The following is a 21,917-nucleotide window of genomic DNA, read 5'->3' on the forward strand; positions in this document are numbered from 1 at the left end:
CTGGAGTCTGCCTGTATTTTCATTTTGTCGTCTGGTTGCCATATTTGTTTATTTAATTGTTTTTGACTTAAATTAGGTTTTCAACTATCTCTTTTGAATTGTTTCCTCATTTTGTTATTAAGAGGCTCTTTTGAATTGTTTCCTTGTTTTGTTATTAAGAGGCTCTTTTGAATTGTTTCCTCATTTTGTTATTAATAGGCTCTTTTGAATTGTTTCCTCATTTTGTTATTAAGAGGCTCTTTTGAATTGTTTCCTCATTTTGTTATTTAGAAGCTCTTTTCAATTGTTTCCTCATTTTGTAATTAAGAGGCTCTTTTGAATTGTTTCCTCATTTTGTTATTAAGAGGCTCTTTTGAATTGTTTCCTCATTTTGTTATTAAGAGGTTCTTTTGAATTGTTTCCTCCATTTGTTATTAAGAGGCTATTTAACAGCTAATCATACAGTGAAAGTTTTTACTTTTTGTTAAAAACAGTACTGTAACACATAGTGGCCCTTTTCTTTACCTTTGACCTTTAATGGACTGTTATTTAATTGGCAAAATCTTGTTATCAACTTTTTACCTTGACTTCTGCACTTTGTTTAGTTATATTAAATTTGTGCTGAGAATTGTGAGTAATACACATTTTGTTGTAACTTACATTGAAATTTGTACTGTGAATTATAAAATTGAGAATGGAAATGGGGAATATGTCAGAGACAACAACCCGACCAAAGAGCAGACAACAGCCAAAGGCCACCAATGGGTCTTCAATGCAGCGAGAAAATCCCACACCCGGAGGATGTCCTCAGCTGGCCCCTAAATAAAATTGTGTGCTAGTTCAGTGAAAATGGATGTCACACTAAACTCCAAAACATATAAATGAACTAAAATTATGAATACTTAACATTTTGTTTAGCTTACATTAAATTTTGTACCGTAAATTGTGAATACTGATGATAATGGATGTAATAAATTTTGTGTTTCATAAACAGTTTCTTCATTGTAGATAGTGCTTAATATTTGTTTACATTGAGGGCTGTGCTGCAGATGGTAAATGCTGAAAATATCGTTTATTGAAGTTTACCCAATTTTCAGCAACCTTGGCATTATCATGGCAGCCAATTTTTTTTGGCAGAAGAAGCAAGAGTTTCCTGAGAGAACCACTGATCTTCGGCAGGACAACTGTCCATTCTTGATTATTCCTGGTCAATAAAGATAGGAGTCAAATTAACCTCGCCAAATACTGCTTTAACCAGGGTTTACATCACAGGAAAGAGACCACTTTTGACGAAGTACATTTGTACTTTGACTAGTTGGCTACAAGGACCCCTCTAAATAGTATTTTACACTTACATTAAGTTCAGTACTGCAGATTGTGAAAGCTGAATATTGTGTTTCTTCATTATGTATACTAATAACAGATTCTCCCAAAGGAATGAATCCCTAAAATAAAATAACATCATTTTATTACACTTTATATATACTAGTAACAACTACTCCATGAGCATACGATAAATCTGTCTCATCAATTGTAATATTTGCTTGCTGTCTCATTGAGGTTTTTCACACATACATGTCTGCTGTAATTGTTTTTAACATAAATCAAGCCATTGGTTTTCTCATTTGAATTGTTTCCCATTTTTTCAAGCTGAGGCCTAATATAGCTTTTTATATGGCATGGGTAACTTGCTCATCGTTGAAGGCCGTACAGTGACTTATAGTTGTTTACATCCTCATCTTTTGATCTCTGGTGGATAGTCGCCTCCATGGCAATTATATCATATCTCTTTTTTATTCTTTTCTTTCATGTTTCAATACAAATCTTTTTTGTTTTATTTTGTTTTACATTTCATTTATTTTACTTCCTTGTTCGGTAATCAATTAAAACATGCCTTAGGATGAATACTGATGCATTTTCTTTTTTCCATATCTTTTCTTTCTTGTTCAGTATAATAAAACAGGTAGCCATCTTTCACAACAAAAAATCTGAAATAAAAATGAAGATACAAAAGCTGACTATTAAGGCTTATATTTAAATTTCATTTTCTCCCTTAAATAAATAGGTAAATAGGCTCACTGATATATTTTTATTTTGTATTTTAGAGTCTCTTTTGCAAAAAATAACATTTATTAACAAAAAGTGACAGAAAATAATATAATATTATTTCCCTCCCTATCTGCAACTATCCAGATAAGAAAATGTGATTAGATGGAGAGCAAAAACAAACAATATTTCAATTATACATTGTAGGCAGCTAGACTAAAATCCTAATCGTGCAACCTAATCACCTAGCTAAGTGCTTCAGATACTTTTCTCCACTTACATGAAAAGTTTTAAAAAGCATTACAGACTTATTTTCTATATCCAGAAAATGTCTATATAACTTAAAGATTCATCTTAACACTTTGGAAGAACTTAGACATAAAAAGGTTCATATTTTAAGTTGTTTTTTAGTTATAACTTTCCTGGATTTTGCAATTTATGTGCATTATCCTCCTCAAAACAGATGATGGTAAAATCACAAACTCCTGAATTTCATTTGATACATTTCCAAATTACAAGCTTTATATCAAGGTCATGCCAGGCTTTGAAGCTTATAAGTTGCACATGTATGAGTGTTCACAAAGTAAACGTAGTGGTGTAAACACAACCATTTTGCCAAAGTGTTTGATCATGAATAACGATGAACCCTTACCGTAAGTGAGTTGGTAGCACCAAGTACCAAACATGTAGACGAAATCTTTTTTTTCTTTTTATCACTATATTATATAAAATTTATTTCAGATGTTTTTTGGGAAATGAGAAAAACTACTCAAAATTGATTTGTCAGCGAATCGATTTATATTAAATTTGATACAATTTGTATATAATTAAGCAGAAATACATATGATCAAAGCCTTATGTGGGTGGAACCCGGTGGATTTACCCGACAGCATCGTATGTAAATGTAGCATTCGTACATCCTTATTTACAAATTAATAAGGTGATAGGGTTATGACAAACGAGGTAAATTTTCAAATAAGCAACCACTGTACTTTCAGCTATTACATTGACATTGTATCAAGATTAATTTTCTGAAATAAAATGTGTTTCTTCTTCCAAATAAGGAACCAAGATCAATATTGAATGTATGCAGTCCTGTGTGTTGTGCCTGGCAACACATGCAGCTAGTCTTCTCAAAGCTATTTAATTTAAACAGTCTCTTGACAGTATATACAATGGATCAATATTGAAACAAGTTTAAAGAATGTGATTGACACTTGTAAATTTTAGCTCTATTCTGTTAAATATATTTAAAATTCACAAACTTAAAGTAGAAATTTGCAAAAAGCCTTTAAATATAAACCCCTTACGTGAAAAACTGGATCAGAAGATGTTTATAAATGAAATATAATCAAATATTCCTCTCAATTAATCCAGAGACATATATACACATATATATATGTGTATATATGTCTCTGATTAATCTCAGGTAATTTGTTTCATACCATTATTGACATGATTGATATCTTATCCTATTGAATTACATGCATGTACATAAATATCCCCTTAGGCTAAAAATAACACATCTGATAACGGAACGTTTAATACACTGTGATCACCTTTTAGACCATTTATTTGACGGATGTCCAAATGGCTTTTTATAAAGATATCCACTAAACTGAGAAACGTTCGACCAGTCCAAAACCTCAGACGATCGATTGTTGGTCATGTTTTTTGGTCTATTGTCATGATAACTTCCTTGTTCAGAATGAAAACATCCTGTCAAGCAACCCATTCCACAGATACTCGGCTTTTTACTTCATTCTTCCTTGAGCTACCGACAACGGGTAATTATCTCCCCCTTTTAAATCACGTGTCAGGTGTACAAAGTGTCACATTATTTAAAAATGGCGCTCTCCTGTTTTCAGATTGTTTTGATGGTTGGAATGCTGGTTACTGGAAGCATAAATACTATCAGTAAAAAAGCACAAAATGATTGCAAGTAGGGAAATTTCAGGTTTTAAGTGAACGCCTTATTTCATCACAAGGGCTGGGAAATCCTATTTTAGAAAGCAAGGGATGTGCCAATGATAAAACAAGTCACTACTGTCAGGAACATATATACTGTTCCCAGCTACTGTCACTAGGAAAAACTTCAGAAAGAATATAGATAGGCACTAAAGATGATTTGATTTTTCCTTTGTATGATTTCTCCTAAGCCAACAGATAACAAGCACTTTTGAAGATATTATCAATTAACAACAATTACATTATTTAAGATTTAACACATTCTATAAAAAAAAAGTCGCACATTGACACAATAGTCTAAATATATAAATAGTATCTAGATTTGTAATCAATATTTTTTTTTAAGAAAATAAAATCTATTTGATAAAACATAGCTGGTCTTAATAATATGAGGCAGGTGTGACCTGTGAAAGGGGACGAAGTCAATAAATCTTTAGAATACTTTATGATATCCTGTGCAAATGTGGGAACTGTAAAAGTTGGGAAGAAAAAATGATAACAATTTTGAGTTCTTTAATATATTGATTTTTTCTTCATTTAATTGATGTTCTTACTTTTCTAACTTTGAACACAAAAATTCCAATCAAAATTGGTAGATGGCAAAATATTCAGAGAGAAAATTGTATTTGTACTTTATGTGATATTGGCGACAAGTTTCATTAAGTTTTAGAATGTTCGGCAATAGACCAAAGTAGACAAATGCTGCTAAAACATCATTTTGTAAACAGACCAAATATTTTACAATTTCAAGGTCTTATGAATAGCAACACCATCTGAACTAAACAAGCTGTGCAAATTTATACGAATAATTATTAAATGCCTAGAATCTCCTGGGTAACCACTTTATGTATCTAATATTGAGAATGGAAATGGGGAATGTGTCAAAGAGAAAACAACCCGACTAAAGAGCAGAAAACAGCCGAAGGCCACCAGTGGGTCTTCAACACAGCGAGAAAATCCAGCACCCCGAGGCAGGTTTATGCTGGCCCCTTAACAAAAATGTGTACTAGTTCAGTGAAAATGGACGTCATAATAAACTCCAAAACATATAAATGAACTAAAATTAAAAAACATACAAGACTACCAAAGGCCAGAGGCTCCTGACTTGGGACAGGCGCAAAAATGCGGCGGGTTAATAGAAATAAGAAGATGTGGTATGAGTGCCAATGAGACAACTCTCCATCCAAGTCAAAATTTATAAAAGTAAACCATTATAGGTCACAGTACGGTCTTCAACACGGAGCCTGTTTTGTGAGATCTCAACCCTCCCCCTATACCTCTATCCAATGAAGAATAAACAAACACACAGCAATACGCACAGTAAAACTCAGTTAAAAAGAAGTCCGAGTCTGATGTCAGAATAGGTAACAAAAGTCTACTTTACATTTGGACTTAAATTTTATACTATGTATGTTAATTTATTTGTGTATGTTTCGATACCATTATATTTTGGTTTACAAGAATAAAGATAAAGATACTGCAATTGGGGACATTGTCTATAATATTTCATGTAAAAGAACTAATTTATGCTGTTTGGTAGTACATTACCAATACTCATTTATTTTAGGCACCTAAATTTGCTACATAAGGTGCAATCTATATTGGGTTGATACATGTAAATAGGGATAGAGTTTGATTGTTTGTGTTTAACACCACTTTCAGCACTATTGGCATATTCAAACTCACAACCTCAGTGTTGACAGACTACAAAAATGTAGCTATACAGTATACAGTATATAAACTATATAGACCAATCTGCCAGTGAGGCCCCAAGGAATAGAGTTCAATGGTATAAAGTTAAAATAACAGATCTGCATACTAGTAGGAATATAATGTTTGTACTTATTTAATTACATTCAGACAAAAAGTTAGTTTCGATTTAAAAATATGTTAATTTGTGTATTTCTTGCATCATAAGCTGTAAATTTCCTAAGATTATTTTTGAATTAGACATACATTTTGTACATGTAACTCCTTCTGTTCATTGGACTATTTTCCTGAAGATTTCCATAGTCTTTTTTATAAGGCATAGCTCTTTAAGACTATTTACATGAAATATATATTATTTATTTATTTTTTATTTCATCATACTGTGTCATATTATACAGTTGTTTATTTATTTTTTCTTATTATAATTTTGCTATATTGACCTGGATTTTGTAGGTATAAAAGTATATGCAGGCAATTGTCACCAGGCTAATTTGGAATTAATTTTAATTTTATCATTTTATTAAGAAATTGGACTTTTAGAAAAATATGGTTTTAGAAGTTAAGCAATTTACATGTCAAAACAAACTATGAATTATTGTCTTAATTTGTGACATTTAATGTTTAAATATTTGTGACAGATTTATTTATTTGTGAAGTTACTGAAATTTAAATATGAAAGACTTCAATCCTAAATTCATACTAAAGGTGTGAAATAATGTAAAGGAAAATTGAAAGAATGAAATTATATGAATATTAGTGATTAAAATTATCTTTTATATTAATTAATGTGAAAGCTGTCACTCATGGCTAAAGGTTATGAAATGTCATTGGAGTATTGCCATGTTACAATGTAATTGAGTATTGTCTATTTTCAATATTCAGTATAAATATTTGTTGTAAACTATATAAAATCAGAACGATCAGAAGTAAGAAAGAACGAACATAGAACATAATAGAACTATTACAGTAGGAGTCGTATTGTCTATACTATTTTATACTAGTACTTGGACTTGGCATTAAATGATATAACTTGAATGTGTTGGATCTTTGTCAACTGCAATAACTAGTTCCTGGCATTGGTCACTTCAAGACTTCATTGTTTTTGTAATGATTTTACAAATAAAATCATGACCCTGTAACCCCTGTGTTACACAATTATTAAAAAGAATTGCAAACACATTTTACGTTTCATAATCCTGTAATGTGCACAATGGACTGCACCAATGTACATCAAGGTTCACCATGATAAGAAAGACCAATAGGTCAATACTCATTGAAGGCAATCATGTCAGTATTCAATTAATTTGATTATTTCTTCACAAGTTTAAACATGGTAAAGATGAATAATACAAAAGTTAAAACATGGTAAAGATGAATAATACAATTAATCACAACAAATTTGGTAGTCATTCAAAATATTTATTTTTCTACCATACTTATTTATAATTTTGAAAGAGAAAATTTTTATACACAAATATATCTTTATTTGGATTTTCATCTTAATTTTTGTCTGCTTGGAGGTATTACAATCCGGCGGCGAATGCACTGACAGTGACAGCTTAAACTATTTGTATAAAGATTTATATTTCAGGAGCTAGAAGACCTTGATGCTTCATACCTTGTATGCAGATACCTTATGTTACAAAGTTTCTGTCTGTTATATGTCTGTTGTTCTTGACCTCATTTTCATGGTTCAGTAACTGCTTGAAAAAAATAACAGTTTTTTTTGAAAAATGAAATACTCACTTATTATGAGTAAGAGGATAACTATATTTGGCATATGGGTTCCTTGCAAAGTCTTCATGTCTGTCAGGTAGGGTTCACTGACCTCAACCTTATTCCATGAATCAGTGATCAAGGTTAAAGTTACGTGATCAAGTCAATAATTCAGATACTGTAAGTAGAGGATCAACTATATTTCGGTATGGAATGATTGTAAGGTGTATATGTCTGACTGGCAGGTTTCATCTTACCTTGACCTCAATTTCATGGTTCATTGGACACTGTTTAGTTTTTGTGGTTTGGTCTATTTCTCAGATACTATGAACAATAGGGCCACTATATTTAGTATATCGAATGATTATAAGGTGTACATGTCTGACTGGCAGGTTTCATCTGACCTCAAACTCATTTTCATGGTTCATTGGTCAATGTTAAGATTTTGTGGTTTATTCTGTTTCTCAGGTATTATCAGTGATGGAATGATTGTTAGGTGTACATGTCTGTCTGGCATGGTTCATCTTACCGTGACCTCATTTTCATAGAAAATTGATAATGTTAAGTTTATGTGATACTTGTAGTAAAACCTTCATATTACAGACTTTCAACATGAATTCAATGATAAGTAAAACAGGCGAGACATTTCAGTGTGTGCACTTTTTTTAAAAATCTTACAGAGTAGAAGGATATCCTGACAGAAGTGCTAACAATACCAGAACAGTCCATGAATTTAACCATCCATGGTTCCAAACACTGATTATGTTCTTTGGTAAGTACATTGTGACCATTTTGTATACCAGGCAAAATTCTGTAACCTTAATCAAATTTTCTTTTAATAGTTATCTCCCATTTGGACTGAAATTGAATATTCAGATATGGCTTTTGCAACAAACTTACACATTTTTCTTTACTTCAAATATTTAAATATATACTTAACCCTTTAACAGTCAAAACATTACTGAAGTATAACAATACCTTCTGTGACATACAAATGTATTTTCCATTCCAAGAATTTCAAGCTTTTAGTACTAAAAGATAAAAAAAATACACATCTTTCCTGTTGACAATATTTTAGTGTTCATCTTTGGCATGAAAAATGAAACACTTTTTTATGCCCCCGCCGTAGCTGAGGGGGCATTAAGTTTTACCCTGTCTGTCTGCTAGTCTGTCCGTACGTCCGTCCGTACGTCCGTCCGTACGTCTGTACGTACATCCGTATGTCCCAAAGTTGGTTTCCGTTCTCTAACTTTAGTTTGCCTCAACCAAATGTTATGAAACTTATACAAAATGCTTATTACCACAAAACACACATCAAGTTTGAATTTTGGTGGTGTCACTTTAACCGTTCTAGAGTTATGCCCCTATACAAATGGAAAATTTGCTGAATTTTTCGTTTCCTTTCTCTAACTTTCATTTGCCTCAACCAAATGTTATGAAACTTATACACAATACTTATTACCACAAAACACAGATCCAGTACAAATTTGGGTAGGGTCACTTTTACCGTTCTTCAGTTATGTCCCTTTATAACTTTATATGATATGCAAGCGGGGGCATCATCTGTGTCCCATGGACACATTCCCCATTTATTTTATATTGAGTCTATGTGCACCTTTTTCAAGAAAAGAAAGCCATGTAAATCCATCTCCGTATCTGATGAGAGTAAAAATCAGGGATAACCCTGCATCAAAATTGGGAGTTAAATGTTTGGTTCGATAATGCATGCCATACTCTGAACAACAGTTCTAGTGTATTAAAAAAACATAAGTACATCATGTTCATGTATCCACTTTTCAAACCCACTGTGCATCCCCTTTCACCAATTATTGCTGTTAACTGGAATTCAATTGATTTGTCAAAACTTATTAAAATAGAATTAAATGACAAAAATCCAACTAAATTTTGTACTGTGGATTTATTAATATTTCTAGAGGGATAATAGTCTTGTGGATTTTGTTGGTAGGAGGAAATCGATGAAATTAAAAACTTTTCAAAATATAAATTTTTGTTAATTTTGGTTAAATCACAAAATTAAATACATGATACCCTCAAATTGGCATATATTTTTCAAACTATTAAAAAATTGACACCAGCGAATAAAAGTAAAAGAACTCACAGTAACTGTATTCTCAATTGATTTGTTGTATTGTAAAAGAAAGTAAGAAAATAACAAAGATAAATTACAAAAAAAAATATTTCAATGCAGGACAGACAAAAACATGGACAAAAGAAAAAAATGAAAAGACAAGCAAAGGTCATAAAAGAAATTAAATGGAAAACATTTATTACAAGAAGATTTGAAACATAGATAGTAGAAAATCTCTCTGATTTAAATCTGTTTTGGGAAGGTTTGTCTTATAGCACAATTCCGAAATGAGTCCAACTACTGTTTTATTTATTTACTTACAAATCAAATGAAGATTGAGTGCACTGTGATTCTATAATAGAAAAATTCTCTTCTAGTCTTGTCACAAAAAAACGAATGATACTATACAATATGAGTTCCCAAATACCTCTGACATTGAAAACATTGAATTCAAGAAACGTCTTGGTGATGGAGTATGTACCATCAAAATCCCCTCTTTTGTTTAGCTGATTGTAAAGTAAGTTGTATTTTCAGGAGAGATGATATGTTTAGGTGGTTATTGTATTGTAAGGAAGAAAGAAAGAGATAAAAGGAGAAAAGAGGTAACTTTTTCACAAAAAACAATGGATTAAACTGTTTACTTTAAATATGCTAAAATATCCTTAATCTCTAACGCCAAACATTTTTTGGATGATTTTTTCCAAGCCTCCCTTCCCCACCACTCATTGGGAATGTACAAGAGTCTGGATTTGGGGTCCCTCATTTCTTTATTTTTTAATATTGTAGACCATTATTCTCATATTCTTTATATTTAATACCCAGCTATTCTCCATTCTTTATTTTCTTGGGCCTATTTTTCTCTATTCTTTATTTTTTCCCCTTAATTCTGCACATTTTGCATGTTTTTCTCTATTCTGTAAATTCCATCCAGACCCTCATATTGTGTTACCAATGTCTGCCATTCCATCTCTTAAATCGTAAGGTTGTCTGGATTTTGCTGTTATGCCTCTAGATATTGAGCTAATTTTTGGTTATTTGGTGTATAATGGTGAGTTACAGATCTTATTCGGTTTTATTTGTCGATTACCTTATTTTTTTCTGCTGTTCTGCAGGTGGGAAGTAAGTGTCATCCTGAGGTATCTGGTGATCTTGATTGTTTTGTAAGAACAGATTAATTGATTGATTGTCGGTGTTTAAAGGGCCATCACTTTCAGCACTATTGGCTATATTGTGGCGGTCAGTTTTTATTGGTGGAAAAAGCAGAAGTGCCCTATGGAACCACTGACTTTCAGCAGGAAAACTGACAATCCTAGTCAATTAAGTTTGAAGTCATACATACCAGCCACGTGCAGGGTTTGAATTCGCAATCTCAAAGTTGACACGCTAGTGATACAGGAGATGAACTATTTAGATTACTGGGCCACTATGGCACCTTCTGAGAATAGAAGTGGGGTATATGTCATAAACTTTTGCCAAACAAAGATTCTTGATTCATTAATAAGTGTGTTGTTCATGTATTTTTCTATAGCTTAAGATTAGATGTTTAATGAAACTGTATTTCCAAGTAAACAATATAAATGATGACTGCTTAGATTTTAATATTTTCAAAAAAAATAGGTTAAATACAGACAAATAAAATAAGCAACATACTCAATATGGCTGCTTATTTGATATGAATAAAAGGACAGGAGTAGAAGACGTCAATCAGACACTAACCCAACAACAAAAACAACCAAAATAAATCTAGAAGGCAATTTTACAAACAGTCTGTAAGGGAGCTACCATTTGATTTTTATGGGGGGGTAGAATGAAATTTGAAAAAAAGGCAGGACAGGAGTTTTGAGTAAAAAAAAAGGCAGGATGAGCAACTGGGGGGAAAAAAAGGCAGGATGACAATTTATGTAAAAAAAGTCAGGATAAACTAATAAAAAAAAAGGCAGGACCGAATAGAGTGAAAAATAAAAAGGCAGGACAGAGATTACAACTAAAAAAAAGGCAGGACAAATACCCTGAAGTCCAAATAAAGGGAAAAAAATTAAGATATGACAATTTTTTTTATGCTTAGTTAGATGCTGAGTTAAACAGTGTTGCGTTTAACTTAAATGCAAAGTAAAATCTATTTTGTTATATTTATAGTATGCTGAACAAAACAAAGATATGACAGATATTCCTCCTCAACCAAGGTAATTTAGTTGTACCAATATAATGTACAGCATATTATGAATAAAGCTGATTTTTTAACTATTTTTTGTGTGTTCAGAAAAAAACTTTTCTTCAAGATGTATTGTTACTAATTTTGTTCTTTGCTTTTGTCTAAGTAATATTTACATTTTTTTATTTCATTTATAACTTGAATTCAGGATTACTCTCAATCTAGAAGTCAACAAATTATATGTCTGTTTAAAGCTTAAACCTACCCTGAACTATTTTACTGAGTTTTGGTGGAATAATATTAAAGTCAGGTTGTTTCCACATTGTTTCCTCTTAAATAATGTTTATACAATATTTTTGAAACAAAATCCTTATATCTACTTACCTAACCAGTTTTGAGGGTCATGTCATATCAATTTTATATTTTCAGAATAGTACAGTTAATTATAGCAGTACCTACCATGTGTGACTTAATTGGTACATCAGTAGCTGGTATGTTTTTTGTATATTAACCTTGTCCCCTGTACTCAATACCAGACTGGTTATACTTCACTTACTGAAGCATGGGTAGAGTGATGGTTGTTGGTCTATTTTGTTCAGTAATTTGTTCAGAACTTAATTTGTTTGCGCCTGCGCTTTGTACTTGTATCTACAACTCTTCCTAAATCAGTAACTAGATTTAAGTAGAACATTAAGGGAATCTTATGTATCTAATGGCATTGTGCACTTCTAAATTTATTTTTTTTTATTTCAAAATGAATTTTTAGGTGAAACATGAACTTTGTCTTTTTACAATAAATGAAAAAGATTTAAATGTGATTGCCAGTAGATATTATGGTTGATTGGTTTATATTTTGTAGGAATAGGACTTATATATGTTGATGCATCAGTGTGGCAGATGTTACGAGGATCGATCATCATATTTGCAGGAATTTTATCAGTAAGTTAAGGTAACAAGAATACAATGTTAGGAATATTACTAAATGATCATTGTTTCTATGTATTACAGGAAATTGGGTAAACTATATGTCTCTGAGATAGCAACTCAACACCCAAACAAAAGTGTCTTTACTATATGTCAAGGTCTAAATTGCCCCAAATTTGTAATTTTGACACTAATTTCTTCTAAACTTAATGAATATGTCGACTAAACTTTCGGATAATCCTAATAACATAATGTACTTGTGCATTTCTTATTTATCGTTTTGATCTGATCAATTTCTGGGGTTTCTCTTTCCAAATCATGGACTTTGCCCTTTTCCAAAACCAGTGAATGGAAATCAATCAACTTTCATGGATTTTTCACCACATAATGACATTGTGCACCATTTTTATTTTTTTATTTTTGGGGTTCCCCAAACAAAAGCATGGTTTTTCCCCTTTCATATTATAGGGTTAACATCCCGCATTCCTCAATGGTCCTAAACCAGTGAATTGATTTCAATCAAACTTTTACAGATTCTTCATGACATAATGCTATTGCACACCTTTTATTTTACTTTTTGATCAGAATCATTGTTGGGTTTTCCCATTCATGCATTTTTTCCATTTCATAATTTTGAGTTAAGTTTTCTTGATTTTGATGTAAATAGTTTCTTTGATACACATGTACTTCTGTTTTTACTGCACTTGTAAGATTGTTAAATATTTTTCCACTTGAATTTACCCTTTTTAGAATCTAAGCTAGTGGGTAATTTCATTGATGGTACACTGAAATGAAAAGGATATTACAACATTCATTGGTTATGCATTGTTAAGGACAATGTTAACCATTCAGAAATTTTGGTGTACACTTTTGAAAATATTACCCAGAATGCATTAAATTCAGAAACAGTAAATTTACTGTAGAATTTTCTCTTTTCATGTCTAAAATTCACATAGTTATTTCTTTGAACAAGATATAAATGTGTTGAAATGTTAACTAAATGTTCTTTTTTGATTTTAGAAAATATTTTTGAAAAGAAAGTTACGAGTAGTACACTGGTGTGGTATGTTAGTAACAATGATTGGATTGGTCCTTGTAGGATGTTCCAGTGTATTTAAATCTCAACATACTGCTGAAGGTTCTAAAACTATTCTAGGTATACATTATTATAATTAGAAGTCAATCATTTTATGTCCTGCTTAACAAACTTTTGACCTGTACATACACTATAGCACAGGTTGATTTTTTTCATTTCCAACTGCCAACTATGGGCAACTATAAACTACATCCCCTTAAACTTTAACCTAAGATTTTGTAAAACGTAGAATATAACAGCTTCACTTATTTTTCCAAGTATTGTATGCTCAATTCCTTTGATGGAGAAAGGAAATGGTATTTTCAAGTCGATCATTTGAAAGTTTTGGCCACTATGACAACTATGGGACAGTTGGAAATAATAAAATTCAATTGAGCCATCATGTTATCATTACAGAATACATTAACAATTTCAGACTTGTAAATTAGTAATGAAAAGTAAAAACTTAATGGAATCCTCAATTTTCTCACGAATTTAAAACTACAGGTAGAATTCCTTTGTAACATATACATTTGTTCTGTGGGATTTGTTACTAGTAAAATGAAATTTATTAACTTTTTACTAAACACAATTGCTATAATCCAATGAAAATGCAGATTTTTTGTATAAGGTGGAATTATATTAAAACTGAAGTTTGTACTTTCAAATTTGTTTTCAGGTATAATATTAATTCTTGCTAGTCAAGTTGTCAGTGCTAGTCAGATGGTTATAGAAGAAATGTTTCTGAAAAAGAGAAGTCTCCATCCATTACAGGTTTGTGGCAGATAAAAAAACTTTACAGACAATCTTATAATGAATACACAACAGGCTGTGTTACTTCAAATACCAATGGGCCAAAATACTTTCCAATTTGGATGTTTGAAATAATTGCTTCACAATGATCAACTGCGGAAAAATGTTTCACCCATTTCTAGAGAAAGATTGTACTTAGTATCACGATAGTATTCTTATCGTCAATTTCCTATTTTAGATTTCTGTTTAATATGACGCTTGGAAAAATTATCAAGAACATTATTGTTATAAAAGTTTGACTTTCATATTAATAGAAATTAACTCTTTATAATTCATTTGTTCTTATACTGTTTGAACAGTTGAAACGAAAGACTTATTTACCACCCAGGCACCCATTACTTTAAAATGGGCTGCAAAATGTTTATTAAAATTTGTGAATTTTAGCATTTCTTAAAGAATATTAGGTAAATATCGTTTAGCAAATTTTATTCTGAGGACAACTCTCTGGGATCACAATTGTAATTGATTTCAGATATTAATAATTTTTTTATTTAATTTTAAAATAGTAAAATATCAAAATTTTGATATTGTCTTTCACAGGTAGTTGGGACAGAAGGAAGTTTTGGTGCTCTACTTATGATAGCGGTAAGTCTGGCCTATTCTTTTACAAATATGACCTAGCTATAGGTGATCCTAATTTTGGGGTTGTTAGAAAGTTGTTATCATTTGATCCATGAATGCAGAACACTTAAGCCCTTCACAGGAATTAATAGTTAAGAGAGATACAAGTGCCAGTGTCATTATACTTAGACGTAAAGATTTACCTCTGTCCGTCCCTCCAATGAAATTTTCCTTCCATTTTTCTCAGAAATTATTTCCCTTCAATTTGATATCAAGCTTCTTGTGAGCATGCTCTACCCTGTGATTCTATTTCATATACATCAATTATCAACTTCCTGTTTACCAAATACTTCTAGTAGGTGTATTATTAGTGATCAGTAGCTCACAGTTCATCTAGTTCTATAGTATCTATGCTATTATACATGCACCACAACTTCTTTTCCAGTTTATTTATTAGTTTGAAATTAAGAGTCATATCTAATAAACAAAAATGAAAGACTCTGGTTTAATAACTTATCCAAGATACCAGGCTTATGATTTGGTTCACCAGGATGTGTGTTTCATTAACATAAGTCTCATCAGTGGTGCTCGAATCAAAACAGTTGGATATCCTTATCAAATATGAAGTTGAAGAGCATTAAAAATTGAAAATTATGATAAATTCTTTCATTCATACCTTGTAGGTAGTTTTACCAGTAATGTATTTTATACCAGGATCAGATGTTAATAACAGTTATGAGAACAGTTTAGATGCTATATACCAGATATTCAGTGAACCAAGACTTTTAGTGTTCTGTCTTCTATATTTATTATCTATAGCATTTTATAACTACTTTGGATTGGCTGTAACTAAATCTTTAACAGGTATGGAATATATGTAAATTGTATGGGAGGGGCCTTAGTGACTTGGTATTGTAGGTAACTGGTTCAGATTAGTTCTGTCAATCACCACATGTATCCAATAATAAATATACAACAGGAAATTTATAATGTTAAATGCATTACCAATGATTAAGTCAAAATGTCAAAGAAAACAAAATCTTGCCATGATGAGTATGACAGAGACAAAAATTGCAATTTTCATGTAATGAAATGAAATGAAGGTGAAACTAATATTTAATCTGTTATTTTCTTGGATTGTTTAAATCAAATTACTATTATAAATGGCTGTAATTAGGTAATAAGATCATCAACCAATATAGAAATCATGAAACAGTAGGTCAGTTGGAAGGAAACTCCTCTATGTGATTCTTTTATGTTTGCCACTTAATATATTCACAAGGAGCATTAATAATGGTTAAGATACCGGTAATTTTCATAAATTTTCAATCGTCTCATGGCTATAATTCGGTATACAGTAGGTAAATTTGATTGAAACTCATAGGTTATCTGTTACTACTGATTGTAAAACTATATATCAAAAATGTACTATTACCGAATTTTCTTGTTCTGCAAAATATGTTTAAAAGATATAATGTTAGGGAAGTAGAAATTTAAAATTGTGATCCAAAACTCCTTTTTTAATGGTTAGCACTTGCTTAAATGATCTCAATAGATATAAGAAGATATGGTATGAGGGCCAATGAGACAACTTAACATCCAAGTCACAATTTGTAAAAGTAAACCATTATAGGTCAAAGTACGGCCTTCAACACGGAGCCTTGGCTCACACCAAACAGCAAGCTATAAAGGGCCCCAAAAATGACTAGTGTAAAACCATTCAAACAGGAAAACAAACGGTTTAATCTATATAAAAAACGAGAAACAAGAAACACTTAAGAACCACATCAACAAACGAAAACCACTGAACATCAGGTTCATGACTTAGGACAGGTGCAAAAAAATGCAGCAGGTTTAAACGTTTTAATAGGCGCCAACCTTCACCCTACCTGAAACAATAGTGTAACATCACAACATAGAAAGACACACTATAAAATATCAATTGAAATGGCTTAACTCAATCAAAAGACATATTAACAAAAACAAGTCAATGCATACTTAACCAGTCATTAAAAAAAATAAGTCACAGTGACCTAGTTCTGTCTGAAATCTGGTCTGCAATCCAGTAAAATAGTTTACAATATTCAATTATGTAGTTATTGAGATATGAAATTGGACCATTTATTAATAGTAATAGGTTGATTATTGGTGTTTATTTTGTAGCTGTACACAGAACATTAATTGATGCCTGTAGAACTATATTGGTTTGGGTTGTAGATCTACTTATCTTTTATGCTTTTGACAAGGTAAATATCAACAAAGTACCAGTACTGCATTAACCAATGAAGGGAAACAACTCTAATATACAGGACATAGCAAGACAACAAAAATCTTAAACATTAAAGTAACTTGTATCAAAAAGGGGTATTATACATTGAATTTCTACCCTCATGAAACGATTACCTTAGCTTTATTTGGCAAAACCTTTCGGAATTTTTAGGTCATCAGTGCTCTTCAACTTCATACTTGATTTAGCCTTTTAAATTTTTTTATTTGAGCAACACTGATGAGTCTGTTGTAGAGGAAACGCTTGTCTGGCGTAGAAAAATTAAAAGCCTGGTATCTTTGATAAGCTTTGTTTTTTAAATCTACAGGAATCCTGTAATAGGACACAAGATAACAAAGTTCACCATTAAATTTATCAAAAAGGGGAATAGCGTTAATCTACAGGACATAGAAAGACAACACATATCCAAAACATTAAAATCATCAGCCAACTCCAAAACATTAAAATCATCAACCAACTCCAAAACATTAAAATCATCAGCCAACTCCAAAACATTAAAATCATCAGCCAACTCCGAAACAAGAGTCTTGTATGTTTGTTAATGTACTCAGCAGCAATCATGAATGACACAAGACTCATTCAAACTTACTGAGGTTCATTTTGTTGAAGACAGATTTTTACAGTGTTTTGTTAAATTCCTTCAAACCTTTTGTAAACGCAAAGCAATTTAAAGCTTTGCATATTGTGTGGATATTTGTCTATTGTTGAAGGTTGTATATTGACCTCTAGGTGGTTTGTTGTTGTTTGGTTGCAGTCCATCAATGGAAACTCTACATCTCTTTTTATCTACATTTATCTGAATTTGAAATGTGTAAATATTCATCCAGCAAATTAATATAGTAACAAATTGTACATGCATTACTTATTTTATTCTGTTTGCAGGATTTTGGAGAACCTTTTGACAAGACATATGGACTACTTCAAGGTAATGCTACTGGTCTGTAATCTCATGCTGGAGGTCTTTGAGTTCAATCTCAGGTTTGGAAAATTTTGCAGGCTTTAAAGCAGGTATTTGCTGCTTCTCTGTCGAGCACAATATAAAAATTGGAAGACGTGGTATGATTGCCAATGAGACAACTCTCCACCAAAGCCAAAATGACATAGATGCATGTTAGAATAGGAGAAAAGACTGGTTGGGCCAAAGTCAGAATATGTCAGAGTAGGTTATTATGTCATTCTGTTGTGAAAAGCAGGGTATAGTCCTATCATTGACCTGTTGTCCCGAATATGCCTGTAAGATTTGCCACTGGATGTTAAGCAGCCATCAAAGAATCACAGTAATTTTGTTTATCATTGGATTTCTAAATTCTGCATTCAGCAATTTACTATACAAATAAATATTGCGATGTTTTTATTATTGCGAAAAATGCGACAGGGTTATAATCGCAATAATTAAAACTCGCATTTTGAAATTTCTTATATGAATTAAACAGGATTTTTCTCAATATCGCAAAAATTAAAATCGCATTTTAGTCTAAAATGACAAAATCGCAATAATAAATGCACGCAATAATTTCTGAATTTACAGTATACCATTATACAAATATGATCATCTGTTTCTACTATAAACATATGATAATATTAAAATGACTGTTGAAGTTGAGTGTCAGGGGGTCAATTGTTGTAAATCTATCCTTCAAATACATCAATTATATATCAATATGCTGCCAACAATAATGATTATATTGCTCAGCTAATTATTTTTTTTTACTAGAAGTAAAAGATTTCATTGACTCATTTGTAACTTGATCAATTACACTGATTTTATTTTAGTTGATGGATTCCTCTTTCTGCTGATTGGCACTGCTCTATATAATGAACTTGTGGTGGTTCCCTGTATACCTTGTTTGAGGAAACCAGTACCAATACAGGAAGTAGATGTGGAAACTCCTCACCGTGGCAACATACAATATGCTAGTGACTCAGATGATGACATAACAAGACCATTATTACAAGATAAAAAATAAAAGTTAACTTTATGGCATTCATCAAACAAAAAATTATATACAAATTGTATCATGAAAGTTATAACATTGTAAGCTTTGTATATTTTTTTAATAATTTTTGTACAAAAGAAAATTCTCCACCTTGAAAAATCTAAGGGAAAAAGGGTTCTTATATGACAGCATTAAAGAAAGGATCATATAGCATTAGATTGATTGATTGGTGTTTGACGTCACTTTCATTGTGCTATTTTGTTGTGGTCAGTTTTTATGTAGCATTAGAAGTTAAGTCTTAATGGTTGTACTAAGTATCATACACAAAATACTCAAATTTAGAATTTTTTTCTGTAATATATTTATGCAATGTGAACTTTATCTTTATAAAACTGATATTTTTGTAAAATTGATTTGATGATGTTTTTTAAGAGTACATATATATATACCCACATCTCCTTTTATGTTTGCCTTTTGATACTTAGCAAGCTGCTCTGTTAATATTATTAACAATTGGAGCTTGGCATATGGTAGACTCTTAGCTATTGTTGAATACTGTATGTTTGTTCTCAAGATGTTTTTTCTGGTTTAATCACTTTATAATGTTTCTGTCCCATTGATGTTTACCCGACCACTATTTTTTGTTAAGTTACTGCTTACAATGTAAGATGATAAAATGGCTATGATTGATGATTGCTTTATGGTGTTTTAACACCACTTTCAGCACTGTTGGCTATTTCATGGCAGTCAGTTTTTATTGGTGAAGGAAGATGGAGTGCCTGGAGAGAACCACTAACCTTTTACAGGAAAACTGGTGATCCTAGTCAATTAAGATGGTAGTTGAACGGACCTGCCACCTGCAGGGCTGGAACTCACAACCTCAGTGTTGACAGGCTAGTGATAGATTAATAGATCTATTTAGACCACTCAGCTATGTATTAATTAAAAAGTTATAGGAAATTTTCAACATATTTCTGAAGTAATGTTTATAATTGATAAAAATCTCAAATTTATTAAGACTTCCCAAATGCAGGTATTAATGTTAAATTGTATATTCAAGTACTCTGTGGGCAATACTTTCATGTTTTTGTGTTTTTGTGTTGTGTTTGGTTACCACCTTTACATCTCCTTTTGCTCTTAATGAGTTGTGTAAATAAAAAACAGGCATTATGTTCATTGTATATGAAAGGTTGTACACAAGATATTTCATGATTATATTTGAAATATTTTTGTTAATATTTATTTATTCCAATAAAATTTTAAACAAAAACGTTTTGAGTTTTCCACTTTGCACATGGATCTGAAGTATTGTTTAGAGTAAGTTTCAAGTAGTAGTACATAAATTCAAAAAAAAAAAAAAAGAGTGCACGTGCTGGAATATCTTTCCTACTTTATTTTAAAGTCTTTTAAGAAGTTTTACTACAAGTATCACATTAACTTGATCCATGAAAATGAGGTCAATGTCAAGGGAATATCTGTGAAATGGAGAAAACTAGTGACCGATGAAATATGATAAGGTCAATGTCATATAAACCCTGCCAGACAGACATGTACACGGTACAATCTTTCAAAACACCAAATATGGTTAACCTACTGCTTATAGTATCACTTTGGGCCAGGTGAGCTAAATACGAGACTTCACCATAAATGTTGAAATAATTATCTAAAGTATACTGCAAGCCTCATAGATTCAAGGGAAATAATGCACTGTGGTTCTCTCAAGACTACTTGAGATGATGATGAAAGACAATTAATTGTAAAATACCATGATTCATGAATTATTGATCAGTATGCCTATGACAGCATTTCCCCATTATTGTGATTTTGGAGATAATGCTCTGTGATAATTCTTCTAGATACAATACCCTTGGAATTACTTCTTATTAGTAAACTAGGAATTGTGATAAAACACTTCAGGATTCCAAAATTATCGTCTTGAACATGCATGAGATATTTGCCACTTGACATTAAGCAACCAACAATCAAACCAAAATGATTGAGACCAATTAGAGTTATTGTGACAAGAATTACTGTAAATTCAGAATTATTGCGTGCATTTATTATGGTGGCAATCTTGGTTGGTTGGCCGGGTCACGGGACACATTTTTTAAACTAGATACCCCAATGATGATTGTGGCCAAGTTTGGTTTAATTTGGCCAAGTAGTTTCAGAGGAGAAGATTTTTGTAAAAGTTAACGACGACGGACGACGGACGCCAAGTGATGAGAAAAGCTCACTTGGCCCTTTGGGCCAGGTGAGCTAAAAAAAACTGGACTACAGAATAATTGTTACAAGGTAGATCATGCTCGTTGATAATTATTCAAGTTTCCAGAGATGACAATGCTGTGTTATATACTGAAGATTGATTGATTGGTGATTGCTTTACGCCGCATCAGCACATAAAGGCTATATCGCGGCGAATATATACTGAAGACATACTGCATATAAATGAAAAGGGAGACAATTATTATCTACTGGGACTCCAGAATTATTGATAAATATACACTGCAAAGTATTGATGGTCTATTGCAGGCCTTCTCTAAATTTTGTGATTAGAGAACCAATAATCCATGAAATATTTCATGACTTACTGAGTTTTTTTTGTTAATAAATTGCTCCCATGAATTCTTAATTATTTAGATAAAAATCTACAATATCAT

At 31.6% G+C, this 21,917-nt stretch overlaps 2 protein-coding genes across 6 annotated transcripts in view; one reads left to right on the forward strand and one right to left on the reverse strand.

Annotated features, from left to right (window-relative positions):
- LOC127739267 (pleckstrin homology domain-containing family D member 1-like) overlaps positions 1-3,808 on the reverse strand; it is a 34,172-nt gene extending 30,364 nt beyond the window's left edge. For all 4 annotated transcript variants that reach the window (XM_052250921.1, XM_052250923.1, XM_052250922.1 and 1 more), the window contains exons 1-3: positions 3,585-3,808; positions 1,874-1,967; positions 1,335-1,424 (exon numbers count right to left, since the gene is read on the reverse strand). In XM_052250921.1, coding sequence (XP_052106881.1) covers positions 1,335-1,424; positions 1,874-1,967; positions 3,585-3,760 — 360 coding nt within the window. In that variant the 5' untranslated portion in view covers positions 3,761-3,808. The remainder of the gene's footprint in view (positions 1-1,334; positions 1,425-1,873; positions 1,968-3,584) is intronic.
- Positions 3,670-20,559, forward strand: LOC127739268 (solute carrier family 35 member F6-like). Of its 2 annotated transcripts, none has more exons than XM_052250926.1 (13): positions 3,670-3,812; positions 8,100-8,191; positions 10,043-10,110; positions 11,645-11,691; positions 12,090-12,151; positions 12,520-12,599; positions 13,605-13,740; positions 14,339-14,433; positions 15,013-15,057; positions 15,717-15,897; positions 17,197-17,279; positions 18,203-18,245; positions 19,094-20,558. In XM_052250926.1, the coding sequence occupies exons 2-13, from the start codon at positions 8,182-8,184 to the stop codon at positions 19,285-19,287; spliced, it is 1,044 nt and encodes a 347-aa protein (XP_052106886.1). In that variant the 5' UTR covers positions 3,670-3,812; positions 8,100-8,181; the 3' UTR covers positions 19,288-20,558. The 2 variants fall into 2 exon arrangements, with proteins under 2 accessions (XP_052106886.1, XP_052106885.1); XM_052250925.1 differs by lacking the exon at positions 3,670-3,812 and adding an exon at positions 3,861-3,967 and having other exon boundaries at positions 19,094-20,559.
- The last annotated feature ends 1,358 nt before the right edge of the window (positions 20,560-21,917 follow it).

Source organism: Mytilus californianus, unplaced genomic scaffold (assembly GCF_021869535.1).
Source record: "Mytilus californianus isolate M0D057914Y unplaced genomic scaffold, xbMytCali1.0.p SCAF_4, whole genome shotgun sequence".
Taxonomy (NCBI): Eukaryota; Metazoa; Mollusca; class Bivalvia; order Mytilida; family Mytilidae; genus Mytilus; species Mytilus californianus.